Source organism: Pleurodeles waltl, chromosome 2_2 (genome assembly GCF_031143425.1).
Source record: "Pleurodeles waltl isolate 20211129_DDA chromosome 2_2, aPleWal1.hap1.20221129, whole genome shotgun sequence".
NCBI lineage: Eukaryota > Metazoa > Chordata > Amphibia > Caudata > Salamandridae > Pleurodeles > Pleurodeles waltl.
This window is the reverse complement of record NC_090439.1, coordinates 1,159,690,825-1,159,708,965: the sequence shown is the minus strand read 5'-3', so window position 1 is coordinate 1,159,708,965 and position 18,141 is coordinate 1,159,690,825. Positions and strand designations below refer to the sequence as shown.

The following is an 18,141-nucleotide window of genomic DNA, read 5'->3' as shown; positions in this document are numbered from 1 at the left end:
TTCTGTCTTCATTGGCGAGATGACATGTGATCCCTGAGAATCTGAGCGGTCATCCGCATCCTAACATACTGATGTCATATTATTGTTAGGTAAAAGCATCATGGCATGATCGAGAGGGCCACACTTCACATTGTGCTGCTGGAGCCTTGGCCTCAGGGCCAGGTATTCCTCACACTGTGTCACTGGAGCAGTCCGCACAAGGCTGAATCTGTTGGCCACCAAGGGAGGGACCTTTATGTTTTTTAACCACTAGCAAGATGATTCGTCCTTGGTTGTGCCCGGGTAAGCTGCTGTCATTGCCTTGGCCTGGGAAGAGGTGGGGCACTTTGAGGGCACAGTCTGAGTGGCCAATGTTTTTCCTGAGGGGCAGCAAACTGGATGTCCACAGTTTTCGGCAGAAAGGACTGTAAGAAGGCAGTCATGTGATACCCCTCCTCTGCTTTCTGTACCCCATAAATGAGATTGGTTTTCTGCTGGAAGCAGCCTATACATTTTGATTTTCTCAATGGATCAGAGGACAGAGCTAAATCTGATATTCTGCATCTGGTAACATGACAGCACAGTCCGATACTCGGAAACGAAACACATGACACACACCAGCCTGTGATAGTCACAAAGAGGGCGTCTGACACGGAACAGTCTGATATTCTGAATGGGGTTACATGACCCATATTCCTTACAATGTGTTGGACTTTCAGTACACAAGAAGGCTCCTCCGTACTGAATCAGTCTGTACACTGCATCGGGTTCTCAGACCAGAAGAATTTGCTGTTAGTTTAACTTGTTTATATAATTTGTTAACTTGTCAGATTACAGGAGGTCACTGTAAATTAACCCTGTATGTTGATCATGCATGTTCGCCACTTACATTCAACGCATCACACACAATATGAGTGTATCACTTCTGTGTTGTCTTGTATTTACTAAGTGGTGTCTCACCTTCAGGAGGTCCAACGCTGGCTCCCTGCATTTCTTCTCTAGATCTGTTATCAGGGCATTGAAAGAAGTGATTTGATTGGACAGTTTGGAGATATTTGCATTTTCTACCATGGTAACTGTCCTCTCCATCTCCTCCAGTCTCTCGTACAGTGTCTGCTCTTTACGACTCAGGAGTTTGCGCAGGTTTTCAATCTCAGATGCAATTTTCTGCTTCTCAGCTCTCACCTTGTTCTGTCAACATCAAAGCAATGATGGTTAGATCCTGGGATGCTGTCAATGAGCGCCGCTAACATTAGGGTGCATGCAAAGGTGGGTGAGGGATGGCAGTGGGCACAAGGCATTCTGACAGAAACCAAAATAATGACGGGTGCTATATTAGGGGGCACAGGAGGTGCTAAGCTAAGCAAGAAAAAAGTGTTTTCTTCAACTGCAGACTCTTGCTACCGATCCTCTCCTTTGTTCTCGGCTCCCACGAGTCCACCCACTGGTCGGAAGGATGAACTGCAGAGAATCAGCGATCTCTGGGTTGGGGATGAGGGGGATGTCTGGAGACTACAGTGACACGACTGTTAGACTAAGATGTAAATACAGATGGGCAGATGCAAATCTGTTGCATGTTCAGTATTGATCAAGGAATTCTAATGGCCAATTACCTTGAGAGTAGGGATGCAAATACTGAAGCACACTAATCCAATACACACTTACACCACCAAACCCTACATACGCAAGCAGGTCCCCGCGGGGCTCCCACCAGGGCTCGTGTTAATTCCATGAATCCAGTCAGGCTCTGTCATCTCTGGCGACACCTGCTGAACACATCCTTTCTGTTCTGTTTATTCCTCCCTAAATGTTCTCAGAATGGGACCAGCCACAGGAGAGCCAGAAATACAATTAAAATACAAGCCTCACAGGGCACAGCCTCTCAGACGCGCCAAACACAGTTCATCAACCTGACTGTACACAACCCCCCCACTGCGCTGTGCGCTGCCCACCAATGTACCCTCCCACTGAGCTGTGCACTGCCCACACACACACAAACCGCTAAGCTGTGCACTGCCCACACACACAAACGGCTAAGCTGTGCACTGCCCACACACACAAACCGCTGAGCTGTGCGCTTCTCACACACACAAACCACCTTTGAGCTCTGCAAGGCCAACACACACAAACCACCACTGAGCTCTGCACTGCCCACACACACACAAACCGCTGAGCTCTGCACTGCCCACACACACAAACTGCTGAGCTGTCCACTGCCCACACATACAAACCGCTGAGCTGTGCACTGCTCACACACACAAACCGCTGAGCTGTCCACTGCCCACACATACAAACCGCTGAGCTCTGCACTGCCCACACACAAACCGCTGAGCTGTCCACTGCCCACACATACAAACCGCTGAGCTGTTCACTGCTCACACACACAAACCACCACTGAGCTCTGCACTGCCCACACACACACAAACCGCTGAGCTCTGCACTGCCCACACACACAAACCGCTGAGCTGTCCACTGCCCACACATACAAACTGCGGAGCTGTGCACTGCTCACACACACAAACCACCTGTGCTCTGCACTGCCCACAAACACAAACCACTGAGCTGTGCACTGCTCACACGCACAAACCGCCTCTGAGCTCTACACTGCTCACACACACAATCCACCTCTAAGCGGTGCACTGCCCACACACACAAACCGCTGAGCTGTCCACTGCCCACACACACAAACCGCTGAGCTGTTCACTGCTCACACACACAAACCGCCTCTGAGCTCTGCACTGCTCACACACACAAACCACCTCTGAGCTGTGCACTGCCCACACACACAAACCACCACTGAGCACTGTACAACATTTCTCACTGAGCTGTGCACTGACCACCCACCTCCCCCAGTGAGCTGTGCAATGAAAGAGCGCACAAACCCACAGACTAATGAGCTGTGTGATGCACCACACACTGAACCCCAACGGGGTGTGCACTGTACACAGCCCCATCTCAGCTATACACTGCACAGTCACTCAGCCCTCTCTCAGCTGTGACCTACACATCCACTTTCCACCACACAGCTGTACACCACCCAATCACCCAGACCCCACTGTGCTTAGCAGTGCCCAGCCCACACATCCCTCAGCTTTGAGACTCTGAGGCGGGGTGTACCAGCATGGGATTTGGCTTATTACCTACCATCTGTTTGATTCCTTGAACACACGATGCAACAGCCTCAGTCAGCGTCATCTCGTGGATCATGAGTGGCGTGGCCACCCAGAAATGGTGCAGGGCTACCAGGGAGCAGGGCAGGACCGCCAATGTCATAATGACCACCATAATCTCCTACCCAAAGAGTTACATTCCATATCCACAGGGAATACTAAAACTCGCCCGCACCATCCCAAGGCTCCAGGCCACAAACTCAACCCCCAAAAAGCAATAATCTCAACTACAATACGGCACACCAAAATGCCAAAATATAGTAATTTACTATTCCAACTTTAGTTCCAGCACATATGAGGCTAGTCCCATGTTGATATTAAATACGCCTCGACTGTGTGACAGACAAGTTCTGGGATCAACTTCACGTTTCTTGGTGGTTCAGATTATAACTGCAAAGTAACAGCACAAACGCACATGGCCAAATGCATGCAGAAACTCAAAAACAGCCGCACGAATGCACTTACAACCTCACATATGCATACACTCACACATGCATGCATATAGCCACACATTCCTGCACACCAGAGCATGCACATGCACAGATCTACAGATAGACACACAAACGCTCATAGGGAGAGATCAGCCAAAACACACGCACACGGGTGTGTGCACTCTCATAGTCTGTGCACACAGAGAAATCAACAGACAAATGCACAGATATAGAGGCACACACCCACAGCCAGATGACTATGATCTGTGCATACACCCTCTGACAAAGACTGTGTAACCATGTGATTAGTAACTGAAGGTTGGGAGGTTCTCCAGTGACTCTCCCATTAGTATATTTACCTGGTGGGGGTGAGACCCAGGCTGGAGGGTCAACCATTGGCCTCTCTGCTTCTCTAACCTAGACCGGCGCATGCAGAGAGCTGCACATACACAATGACAGATCTTTACCTGCACAGGACCCCTGGCTGCCACTCACCCTCAATGTGTTACACTCTTCCTCTTTTCTGAGCTTAGACTCCAGAATATGTCTCATCTCTTTCCTCAGAGGTTGCAGCCAGTGCTGGAGCTTCACCTGCAGAGAGCAAAGTACAAAAGTGTCAAATGTAGATGTGTAAAGTGAAGTTCATACAATAATAATCACTACAGCACCATCCAAATTTATCCAGATTGTAAACACCAGTCACACATCTCTTGACGTTTCATCAACACCTACCCAGACTGGAAATGTCAGTCACCCTCACCCGGAAAATAACTACCAACCGCACATATCCAGATCGTAAGCACCAGCTGTAGATTACTAGATCATAATTACCAGCCACACATCTCCAGACCATAAGTACCAGCCACACATCTCCAGACCATAAGTACCAGCCACACATTTCATGACCTTAAGCACTAGCCGTAGATTACTAGATCATAAATACCAGCCACACATCTCCAGACCATAAGCACCAGCCACACATCTCCTGACCTTAATTACTAGATCATAAGTACCAGCCACACATCTCCAGACCATAAGCACCAGCCACACATTTCCTGACCTTAAGCACCAGCCGTAGATTACTAGATCATAAGTACCAGCCACACATCTCCTGACCTTAAGTACCAGCCGTAGATTACTAGATCATAAGTACCAGCCTCACATCTCCTGACCGTAAGTACCAGCCACACATTTCCTGACCTTAAGCAACAGCTGTAGATTACTTGATCATAAGTACCAGCCACACATCTCCAGACCATAAGTACCAGCCACACATTTCATGACCTTAAGCACTAGCCGTAGATTACTAGATCATAAATACCAGCCACACATCTCCAGACCATAAGCACCAGCCACACATCTCCTGACCTTAATTACTAGATCATAAGTACCAGCCACACATCTCCAGACCATAAGCACCAGCCACACATTTCCTGACCTTAAGCACCAGCCGTAGATTACTAGATCATAAGTACCAGCCACACATCTCCTGACCTTAAGTACCAGCCGTAGATTACTAGATCATAAGTACCAGCCTCACATCTCCTGACCGTAAGTACCAGCCACACATTTCCTGACCTTAAGCAACAGCTGTAGATTACTAGATCATAAGTACCAGCCACACATTTCCACACCGTAAGTACCAGCCACACATGTCCAGACCTTAAGTATCAGACGTAGATAACTAGATCATAAGTACCAGCCACACATATCCAGATCGTAAACACCAGCCGTAGATTACTAGATCATAAATACCAGCCACACATCTCCTGACCTTAACTACAAGCCACACATCTCCTGACTTTAAGCACCAACCGTAGATTACTAGATTGTAAGTACCAGCCACACATCTCCAGACCACAAGTACCAGCTGTAGATAACTAGATCATAAGTACCGGCCACACATCTCCTGACCGTAAGTACCAGCCACACATCTTCAGACCGTAAGTACCAGCCGTAGATAACTAGATCATAAGTACCAGCCACACATCTCCTGACCTTAAGTACCAGCCACACATCTCCAGACCGTAAGTACTAGCCATAGATTACTAGATCAAAAGTACCACCCACACATCTCCACACCGTAAGTACCAGCCACACATGTCCAGACCTTAAGTACCAGACGTAGATAACTAGATCGTAAGTACCAGCCACACATCTCCAGACCGTAAGTACTAGCCATAGATTACTAGATCATAAGTACTAGCTACATTTCTTCAGACCGTAAGTACTAGCCACACATCTCCTGACTTTAAGCACCAGCCATAGATTACGAGATTATAAGTACCAGCCACAAATCTCCAGACTGTAAATACCAGACCACACATATCCAGCCGTAGATAACTAGATCATAAGTACCAACCACACATCTCCAGACCGCAAGTACCAGCTGTAGATATGATATATGTTATTATGTTTGTTGCAAATTGTAGGAGGCAGGCCTGGCTTATAGTGGGTTCCTTGTGGTAGTTACACCTTGTGCCAGGTCCAGTTATCCCTTATTGGTAGATTAGAGGTGTTCTAGCAGTTTAGGCTGATAGAGGTAGCTATAGCAGATCAGCTTAGGGTGAACTAGGAGACATGCAAAGCTCCTACTATACCACTTATATCACTTAGCACTATATCATAAGAAAACACAATACTCAGAGTTACTAAAAATAAAGGTACTTTATTTTAGTGACAATATGCCAAAAGTATATGAGAGGATATACTCCCTTAGGAGGTAAGTAATATACACAAAATATACACACAAACCAAAATCAGGTAAGTAAACAGAAAAGTAGTGCAAACACTGTAGAACACAATAGAATGCAATAGGAGACAATAGGCCTGGGGCAACCATATACTCCAAAAGTGGAATGCGAACCACGAATGGACCCCAGGCCTAGTCTAGTGTGTAGAGGGTCACTGGGAGTGTAAGAAAACACTAAGGGTGTCCAAGATACCCCACCCCAAGACCCTGAAAAGTAGGAGTAAAGTTACCCTACTACCCCAGAAAGACAGTAATGTCGAGATAGGGGATTCTGCAAAGACAACAACTGACTGCAAAGCACTGAAGACGGATTCCTGGACCTGAGGACCTGCAAAGGAAGAGGACCAAGTCCAAGAGTCACGCAAGTGTCCAGGGGGACAGGAGCCCACTAAATCCCGGATGAAGGTGCAAAAGGGCTGCCTCTGGGTGGAAGAAGCCAAAGATTCTGCAACAACGGAAGGTGCCAGGAACTTCTCCTTTGGTCACAAGATGTCACACTGCGTGCTGAAGGATGCAGAGTTGTTTCCACGCAGAAAGACCGCAAACAAGCCTTGCTAGCTGCAAGAGTCATGGTTGAGGATTTTGGGTGCTGCTATGGCCCAGGATGGACCAGGAGGTCGTCCCTTGGAGGAGGAGACAGAGGGGGCGCTCAGCAACACAGAGACCCTAAGCAGAAGCAGGCAGCACCCGCAGAAGCACCTGAACAGGCATTCAGAAGATCTGAGCACGACAGTCGACTCAGCACAACAAAAGAGGGTCCCACGAAGTCGGAGTCCAACTCAGCGAGTTGGGCAATGCAGGACGGAGTGCTGGGGACCTGGGCTAGCCTGTGCACGAAATAAGTCTTGCAAAAGTGCACAGAAGCCCTAGCAGCTGCAGTTCACGCAGTACACAGGATTACTGTCTGGCGTGGGGAGGCAAGGACTTACCTCCACCAAATTTGAACAGAAGGGCCACTGGACTGTCGGGGACACTTGGATCCAGCTCCTGTGTTCCAGGGACCACGCTCGTCAAGATGAGAGGGGACCCAGAAGACCGGTTAGGCAGAAGTTTGGTGCCTACGTTGGCAGGGGGAATATTCCGTTGACCCACAGGAGATTTCTTCTTGGCTTCCAGTGCAGGGTGAAGACAGACAGCCCTCAGAGCATGCACCACCAGGAAACAGTCGAGAAAGCCGGCAGCATGAGGTGCTACAATGTTGCTGGTAGTCTTCTTGCTACTTTGTTGCGGTTTTGCAGGCATCCTGGAGCAGTCAGCGGTCGATCCTTGGCAGAAGTCGAAGAGGGAAGTGCAGAGGAACTCTGGTGAGCTCTTGCATTCGTTATCTGGTGAGAAACCCACAAGAGAGACCCTAAATAGCCCTCAGAGGAGGATTGGCTACAGAGAAAGGTAAGCACCTATCAGGAGGTTTCTCTGACGTCACCTGCTGGCACTGGCCACTCAGAGGTGTCCATTGTGCCCTCACACCTCTGCATCCAAGATGGCAGAGGTCTGGGACACACTGGAGGAGCTCTGGGCACCTCCCCTTGTGAGGTGCTGGTCAGGGGAGTGGTCACTCCCCTTTCCTTTGTCCAGTTTCGCGCCAGAGCAGGGCTGGGGGGGGATCCCTCAACTGGTGTAGACTGGCTTATGCAAGGAGGGCACCATCTGTGCCCTTCAAAGCATTTCCAGAGGCCAGGAGAGGCTACTCGTCTCAGGCCCTTAACGCCTATTTCCAAAGGGAGAGGGTGTAACACCCTCTCTCAGAGGAAATCCTTTGGTCTGCCTTCCTGGGACTGTGCTGCCCAGGCCCCAGGGGGGCAGAAACTTGTCTGAGGGTTGGCAGCAGCAGTAGAGAAAACCCCGGAAAGTTAGTATGGCAGTACCCGGGCTCTATGCTGGAGCCTGGGGGATGCATGGAATTGTCCCCCCCCAATACCAGAATGGTATTGGGGTGACAATTCCATGATCAAAGACATGTTACATGGCCATGTTCGGTGTTACCATGGTGGCGCTACATATAGGTATTGACCTATATGTAGTGCACGCGTGTAATGGTGTCCCCGCACTCACAATGTCCGGGGAATTGCCCTGAACAATGTGGGGGCACTGTGGCTAGTGCCAGGGTGCCCTCACACTAAGTAACTTTGCACCTAACCATCACTAAGTGAGGGTTTGACATATAGGTGACTTATAAGTTACTTATGTGCAGTGTAAAATGGCTGTGAATTTACGTGGACGTTATTTCACTCAGGCTGCAGTGGCAGTCCTGTGGAAGAATTGTCTGAGCTCCCTATGGGTGGCAAAAGAAATGCTGCTGCCCATAGGGATCTCTTGGAACCCCAAATACCCTGGGTACCTAGGTACCATATACTGGGGAATTATAAGGGTGTTCCAGTGTGCCAATAAGAATTGGTAAAATTAGTCACTCGCCTGCAATGACAATTTTAAAAGCAGAGAGAGCATATACACTGAGGTTCTAGTTAGCAGAGTCTCAGTGGTACAGTTAGGCACCACACAGGGAACACATACATGGCACACTTTATGAGCACTGGGGTCCTGGCTAGCAGGATCCCAGTGACACAGGCAAAAACAAACTGACACACAAGTAAAAATGGGGGTAACATGCCAGGCAAGATGGTACTTTCTTACACAAATAAAGTGGATTTTTATTGATCGCATTTGGATGTGCATGACATTGGTTTTCAAATAGGATACTGGTGGAAAATGAATAAAAGACAACAAATGTTTCAATTTTATGTAATGATATTACTGTGAGTGTTTTAGTGCATTCTATTCCTGGGCTAAGTAATGATACCAACATGTCTGGTGTGTGGCAGGCTGCTAAAACTAGTCAGCCTACACGGGTAGTTGGTTAAGGTTTCAGGGAGCACCTCTAAGGTGCCCTCTGGGGTGTATGTTACAATAAAATGTATACTGGCATCAGTGTGCATTTATTGTGCTGAGAAGTTTGATACCAAACTTCCCAGTTTTCAGTGTAGCCATTATGGTGCTGTGGAGTTCGTGCTTGACAGACTCCCAGACCATATACTCTTATGGCTACCCTGCACTTACAATGTCTAAGGTTTTGCTTAGACACTGTAGGGGCATAGTGCTCATGCACCTATGCCCTCACCTGTGGTATAGTGCACCCTGCCTTAGGGCTGTAAGGCCTGCTAGAGGGGTGAATTATCTATACTTCATAGGCAGTGTGAGGTTGGCATGGCACCCTGAGGGGAGTGCCATGTCGACTTAGTCTTTTTATCCCCACTAGCACACACAAGCTGGCAAGCAGTGTGTCTGTGCTGAGTGAAGGGTCCCCAGGGTGGCATAAGACATGCTGCAGCCCTTAGAGACCTTCCCTGGCATCAGGGCCCTTGGTACCAGGGGTACCAGTTACAAGGGACTTACCTGGATGCCAGGGTGTGCCAATTGTGGAAAAAAAAGGTACAGGTTAGGGAAAGAACACTGGTGCTGGGGCCTGGTTAGCAGGCCTCAGCACACTTTCAAATCATAACTTGGCATCAGCAAAGGCAAAAAGTCAGGGGGTAACCATGCCAAGGAGGCATTTCCTTACACCAATGTTGAGCGTTTCTAAGGATTTCAACTTTGATTAGAGGAAATAAGAGGGAACCTATTTTATTGAAGCTTGATATTCACCCATCCCTTATGGTATACACCGGTGAGTGACTCTCTCCGTTGTGAGGCGCTTACCGTTGATACCTGAGTACTCACAGACACACATGTGCTCCTCTGCAGCCCATGGAGCTCTTACCTTTGATATCTGAGTACTCACAGACACACCTGTGCTCTTCTGCAGCCTCTTACAACGCTCTTACCTTTGATACCTGAGTACTTACAGACACCTGTGCTCTTCTGCAGCCTCCTATAATGATCTCACCTTTGATACTCGAGTACTCACAGACGCACCTCTATTTTTCTGCAGCCTCCTACGACGCTCTTACCTTTGATACCCGAGTACTCACAGACACACCTGTGCTCTTCTGCAGTATCCTACGTCGCTCTTACCTTTTGTACCCAAAAACTCAGACACAGCTCTGCTCTTCTGCAGCCTCCTAAAACGCTCTTACCTTTGATACCCGAGTACTCACAGACACCTGCGCTCTTCTACAGCCTCCTATGACACTCTGACCTGTGATACTTAAATATTCAGACAGAGCTCTGCTCTCCTGCAGCCTCGTACGATGCTCTTAACCTTGATACCCATGTACTCACAGACACACCTGTGCTCTTGTGCAGCCTTCTATGACACTCTTACCTTTTATACCCAAATACTCACAGACACACATGTGCTCTTCTGACGTCTCCTATGACGCTCTTACCATTGATACCTGAGTACTCAGACACACCTGTTATCTTCTGCTGCCTCTTACGTCGCTTTTACCTGTGATACATGAATACACACAGACACAGCTCTGCTCTTCGGCAGCCTCTTAGGACGCTCTTATCTTTGATACCCGAGTACTCACAGACACCTGTGCTCTTCTGCAGTCTCCTATAATGATCTCACCTTTGATACTCGAGTACTCACAGACGCACCTCTGTTTTTCTGCAGCCTCCTACGACGCTCTTACTTTTGATACCCGAGTACTCACAGACACACCTGTGATCTTCTGCAGCCTCATACGTCGCTCTTACCTGTTATACACAAAAACTCAGACACAGCTGTGCTCTTCTGCAGCCTCCTAAAACGCTCTTACCTTTGATACCTGAGTACTCACAGACACCTATGCTCTTCTGTAGCCTCCTTAGACCCTGTTACCTTTGATAACCGAGTACTCAGAGACACACCTGTGCTCTTCTACAGCATCCTAAGACACTCTGACCTGTGATACTTGAATATTCAGACACAGCTCTGCTCTCCTGCAGCCTCGTACGATGCTCTTAACCTTGATACCCGGGTACTCACAGACACACCTGTGCTCTTGTGCAGCCTCCTATGACTCTTACCTTTTATACCCAAATACTCACAGACACACATGTGCTCTTCTGCAGCCCCGCACGATGCTCTTACCCTTGATACCTGGGTACTCATCTGTGCTCTTCTGCACCCTCCTCCGTCTCTCTTACCTTTTATACCCCAAAACTCACAGACACACATGTGCTTGTCTGCAGTCTCCTATGACGTGCTTGCCTTTTATACCTCAGTACTCAGACACACCTGTGCTCTTCTGCTGCCTCTGACGACGCTTTTACCTGTGATACATGAATACTCACAGACACAGCTCTGCTCTTCTGAAGCCTCCTATGACGCTCTTACCCTTGATACCCGAGCACTCACTGACACACTGGTGCTCTTCTGCAGTCTCCTACGACACTCTTACCGTTTCCTACGACACTCTTACCGTTGATACCCTAGTACTCACAGACCTGCCTGTGCTCTTTTGCTGCCTCTTTTACCTGTGATTCTTAAATACTCACAGACACAGCTCTGCTCTTCTGCAGCCTCCTGGGACGCTCTTATCCTTGATACCCGAGTACTCACAGACACAGCTCTGCTCTTCTACAGCCTCCTACGACACTCTTACCGTTGATACCCGAGTACTCACAGACACACGTGCTCTTCTGCAGTCTCCTATGATGCTCTTACCTTTGATACCTGAGTACTCAGACACACCTGTGCTCTTCTGCTGCCTCTTTTACCTGTGATACATGAATACTCACAGACACAGCTCTGCTCTTCTGCAGCCTCCTGGGACGCTCTTATCCTTGATACCCGAGTACTCACAGACACAGCTCTGCTCTTCTGCAGCCTCCTAGGACGCTCTTACCTTTGATACCCGAGTACTCACAGACACACCGGTGCTCTTCAGCAGCCTCCTACGACACACTTACCTTTGATACCCTAGTACTCACAGACACAGCCCTGCTCTTCTGCAGCCTTCTATAATAATCTGACCTTTGATACTCGAGTACTCACAGACGCACCTGTTTTTCTGCAGCCTCCTACGACGCTCTTACCTTTGATACCCGAGTACTCACAGACACACCTGTGCTCTTCTGCAGCCTCCTACGTCGCTCTTACCTTTTGTACCCAAAAAATCAGACACAGCTCTGCTCTTCTGCAGCCTCCGAAAACGCTCTTATATTTGATGCCTGAGTACTCACAAACACCTGCGCTCTTCTGTAGCCTCCTAAGACGCTGTTACCTTTGATAACCGAGTACTCAGAGACACACCTGTGCCCTTTTACAGCCTCCTATGACTCTGACCTGTGATACTTGAACATTCAGACAGAGCTCTGCTCTCCTGCAGCCTCGTACGATGCTCTTAACCTTGATACCCATGTACTCACAGACACACCTGTGCTCTTGTGCAGCCTTCTATGACACTCTTACCTTTTATACCCAAATACTCACAGACACACATGTGCTCTTCTGAAGTCTCCTATGACGCTCTAACCAATAGATACCTGAGTACCCAGACACACCTGTGATGTTCTGCTGCCTCTTACGACGCTTTTACCTGTGATACATGAATACTCACAGACACAGCTCTGCTCTTCGGCAGTCTCTTAGGACGCTCTTATCTTTGATACCCGAGTACTCACAGACACCTGTGCTCTTCTGCAGTCTCCTATAATGATCTCACCTTTGATACTCGAGTACTCACAGACGCACCTCTGTTTTTCTGCAGCCTCCAACGACGCTCTTACTTTTGATTTGATACCCGAGTACTCACAGACACACCTGTGATCTTTTGCAGCCTCATACGTCGCTCTTACCTGTTATACACAAAAACTCAGACACAGCTGTGCTCTTCTGCAGCCTCCTAAAACGCTCTTACCTTTGATACCTGAGTACTCACAAACACCTATGCTCTTCTGTAGCCTCCTTAGACGCTGTTACTGAGAAAATGAACATAAAGTTAATCATACACCATAGCTGCTAGGCATCTGTTTATCTTTATTATGTTGCCATGTGCTCGACAAACCTCTTGAACTTTGATGATTGACCTTGTGCTCGCAGCCTTGGGCTGCAATCTGCTTATCGGTGCCATTTACTTTTTCCAATTACAGTTCTGAGAATTGTTGTGCTTAATCAGTAACTGCCAGAACAAGTTTGTACAGGTCGTTGCCACCTCCTGCCAGCTGCATCTGTACCTTCTCCCACCACATGTGTATCCCTGAAATATTCTGAAGGCCGTAGAGGACCTTGAATGCGCTAGGGGTGGAGTTGTCCTCTGACTAAGCAGTTTTGTGTGTATATAAGGTTGGGTGCCCCAGAGTGAAGGGGCAGCCTCCGTAGGATAGTCACTTGACTGTCCTGGGACTCTGTATTAGCTCGAGCTATAAATCATGTAATAAACTTCTCTTTATTCCTCCAGTTGGTGACTCCGTCTGATTTGTGAACTCTCTGCTAAACTGACCCTGAGGACAAAGGTGTCCCTCCACCGCTGGGAAGGAGACCCTGGGTGGGGGTCTAATCTTTCCTGGTTCCTCATTACCTTTGAAAACCGAGTACTCAGAGACACACCTGTGCTCTTCTACAGCCTCCTAAGACACTCTGACCTGTGATACTTGAATATTCAGACACAGCTCTGCTCTCCTGCAGCCTCGTACAATGCTTTTAACCTTGATACCCAGGTACTCACAAACACACCTGTGCTCTTGTGCATCCTCCTATGACTCTTACCTTTTATACCCAAATACTCACAGACACACATGTGCTCTTCTGCAGCCTCGCACAATGCTCTTACCCTTGATACCTGGGTACTCACCTTTTCTCTTCTGCAGCCTCCTCCGTCTCTCTTACCTTTTATACCCCAAAACTCACAGACACACATGTGCTTGTCTGCAGTCTCCTATGATGCTCTTGCCTTTTATACCTGAGTACTCAGACACACCTGTGCTCTTCTGCTGCCTGTGACGACGCTTTTACCTGCGATACATGAATACTCACAGACACAGCTCTGCTCTTCTGCAGCCTCCTATGACGCTCTTACCCTTGATACCCGAGTACTCACAGACACACTGGTGCTCTTCTGCAGTCTCCTACGACACTCTTACCGTTTCCTACAACACTCTTACCGTTGATACCCTAGTACTCACAGACCTGCCTGTGCTCTTCTGCTGCCTCTTTTATCTGTGATACTTAAATACTCACAGACACAGCTCTGCTCTTCTGCAGCCTCCTAGGATGCTCTTATCCTTGATACCCGAGTACTCACAGACACAGCTGTGCTCTTCTACAGCCTCCTACAACACTCTTACCGTTGATACCCGAGTACTCACAGACACATGTGCTCTTCTGCAGTCTCCTATGATGCTCTTACCTTTGATACCTGAGTACTCAGACACACCTGTGCTCTTCTGCTGCCTCTTTTACCTGTGATACATGAATACTCACAGACACAGCTCTGCTCTTCTGCAGCCTCCTAGGACGCTCTTACCTTTGATACCCGAGTACTCACAGACACACCGGTGCTCTTTTGCAGCCTCCTATGACACACTTACCTTTGATACCCTAGTACTCACAGACACAGCCCTGCTCTTCTGCAGCCTCCTAAGACTCTCTTACCTTTGATAACTGAGTATTCACAGACACACCGGTGCTCTTCTGCAGCCTCCTACGACACTCTTACCTTTGATACCCGAGTACTCTCAGACACACCGGTGCTCTTCTGCAGCCTCCTACAACACTCTTTCCTTTGATACCCTAGTACTCACAACAACAGCCCTGCTCTTCTGCAGCCTCCTAGGATGCTCTTACCCTTGATACTCGAGTACTCACAGACACAGCTCTGCTCTTCTGCAGCCTCCTACGACACTCATACCTTCGATACCCTAGTACTCACAGACACAGCCCTGCTCTTCTGCAGCCTCCTAAGACGCCCTCACCTTTGATACCCTAGTACTCACAGACATACCGGTGCTCTTCTGCAGCCTCCTACGACACTCTTACCGTTAATACCCTAGTACTCACAGACACAGCTCTGCTCTTCTGCAGCCTCCAATGACACTCTTACCGTTGATACCCGAGTACTCACAGACACACCGGTGCTCTTCTGCAGCCTCCTATGACGCTCTTACCAATGATAACTGAGTACTCAGACACACCTGTGCTCTTCTGCAGCCTCCTAAGACGCTCTTATCTTTGATACCCTAGTACTCACAGGCACAGCCCTGCCCTTCTGCAGCCTCCTAGGACACTCTTACCTTTGATACCCGAGTACTCACAGACACACCGGTGCTCTTCTGCAGTCTCCTACAACGCTCTTACCTTTGATACCCTAGTACTCACAGACACAGCCCTGCTCTTCTGCAGCCTCCTAAGACGCTCTTACCTTTGATACCCGAGTACTCACAGACACACCGGTGTTCTTCTGCAGCCTCCTACAACACTCTTACCCTTGATACCCAAGTACTTACAGACACACCAGTGCTCTTCTGCAGCCTCCTAGAATGCTCTTACATTTTATACCCTAGTACTCACAGACACAGTTCTGCTCTTCTGCAGCCTCCTAGGACGCTCTTCTCTTTAATACCTGAGTACTCACAGACACACCGGTGCTCTTCTGCAGCCTCCTAGGACGTTCTTACCTTTAATACCCGAGTACTCACAGACACAGCCCTGCTCTTCTGCAGCCTCCTACGACGCTCTTACCTTTGATACCCTAGTACTCACAGACACAGCCCTGCTCTTCTGCAGCCCCCTAGGACGTTCTTACCTTTAATATCCGAGTACTCACAGACACACTGGTGCTCTTCTGCAGCCTCCTAGGACGTTCTTACCTTTAATACCCGAGTACTCACAGACACACCTGTGATCTTTTGCAGCCTCCTACGACGCTCTTACCCTTGATACCCGAGTACTCACAGACACAGCCCTGCTCTTCTGCAGCCTCCTACAACGCTCTTACCTTTGATACCCTAGTACTCACAGACACAGCCCTGCTCTTCTGCAGCCTCCTAGGATGTTCTTACCTTTAATACCCGAGTACTCACAGACACACCGGTGCTCTTCTGCAGCCTCCTAGGACGCTCTTATCCTTGATACCCGAGTACTCACAGACACAGCTGTGCTCTTCTACAGCCTCCTACAACACTCTTACCGTTGATACCCGAGTACTCACAGACACATGTGCTCTTCTGCAGTCTCCTATGATGCTCTTACCTTTGATACCTGAGTACTCAGACACACCTGTGCTCTTCTGCTGCCTCTTTTACCTGTGATACATGAATACTCACAGACACAGCTCTGCTCTTCTGCAGCCTCCTAGGACGCTCTTACCTTTGATACCCGAGTACTCACAGACACACCGGTGCTCTTCTGCAGCCTCCTATGACACACTTACCTTTGATACCCTAGTACTCACAGACACAGCCCTGCTCTTCTGCAGCCTCCTAAGACTCTCTTACCTTTGATAACTGAGTATTCACAGACACACCGGTGCTCTTCTGCAGCCTCCTACAACACTATTTCCTTTGATACCCTAATACTCACAACAACAGCCCTGCTCTTCTGCAGCCTCCTAGGATGCTCTTACCCTTGATACTCGAGTACTCACAGACACAGCTCTGCTCTTCTGCAGCCTCCTACGACACTCATACCTTTGATACCCTAGTACTCGCAGACACAGCCCTGCTCTTCTGCAGCCTCCTAAGACGCTCTTACCTTTGATACCCTAGTACTCACAGACATACCGGTGCTCTTCTGCAGCCTCCTACGACACTCTTACCGTTGATACCCTAGTACTCACAGACACAGCTCTGCTCTTCTGCAGCCTCCAATGACACTCTTACCGTTGATACCCGAGTACTCACAGACACACTGGTGCTCTATTGCAGCCTCCTATGACGCTCTTACCAATGATAACTGAGTACTCAGACACACCTGTGCTCTTCTGCAGCCTCCTAAGATGCTCTTACCTTTGATACCCTAGTACTCACAGGCACAGCCCTGCCCTTCTGCAGCCTCCTAGGACACTCTTACCTTTGATACCCGAGTACTCACAGACACACCGGTGCTCTTCTGCAGTCTCCTACGACGCTCTTACCTTTGATACCCTAGTACTCACAGACACAGCCCTGCTCTTCTGCAGCCTCCTAAGACGCTCTTACCTTTGATACCCGAGTACTCACAGACACACCGTTGTTCTTCTGCAGCCTCCTACAACACTCTTACCCTTGATACCCAAGTACTCACAGACACACCGGTGCTCTTCTGCAGCCTCCTAGGATGCTCTTGCATTTTATACCCTAGTACTCACAGACACAGCTCTGCTCTTCTGCAGCCTCCTAGGACGCTCTTATATTTAATACCTGAGTACTCACAGACACACCGGTGCTCTTCTGCAGCCTCCTAGGACGTTCTTACCTTTAATACCCGAGTACTCACAGACACAGCCCTGCTCTTCTGCAGCCTCCTACGACGCTCTTACCTTTGATACCCTAGTACTCACAGACACAGCCCTGCTCTTCTGCAGCCTCCTAGGACGTTCTTACCTTTAATACCCGAGTACTCACAGACACACCGGTGCTCTTCTGCAGCCTCCTACAACGCTCTTACCTTTGATACCCTAGTACTCACAGACACAGCCCTGCTCTTCTGCAGCCTCCTAGGATGTTCTTACCTTTAATACCCGAGTACTCACAGACACACCTGTGATCTTCTGCAGCCTCCTACGACGCTCTTACCTTTGATACCCGAGTATTCACAGACACACCGGTGCTCTTCTGCAGCCTCCTAGGACGTTCTTACCTTTAATACCCGAGTACTCACAGACACACCTGTGATCTTCTGCAGCCTCCTACGACGCTCTTACCTTTGATACCCGAGTATTCACAGACACACCGGTGCTCTTCTGCA

The 18,141-nt window shown here is 48.8% G+C and overlaps 1 protein-coding gene across 1 annotated transcript in view; it reads right to left on the bottom strand.

Annotated features, from left to right (window-relative positions):
* The window catches only part of LOC138282995 (E3 ubiquitin-protein ligase TRIM39-like), a 34,481-nt gene that overhangs the window by 14,338 nt on the left and 2,002 nt on the right, over positions 1 to 18,141 (bottom strand). The window contains exons 2-3 of the mRNA XM_069221089.1: positions 4,076 to 4,171; positions 940 to 1,170 (exon numbers count right to left, since the gene is read on the bottom strand). Coding sequence (XP_069077190.1) covers positions 940 to 1,170; positions 4,076 to 4,171 — 327 coding nt within the window. The remainder of the gene's footprint in view (positions 1 to 939; positions 1,171 to 4,075; positions 4,172 to 18,141) is intronic.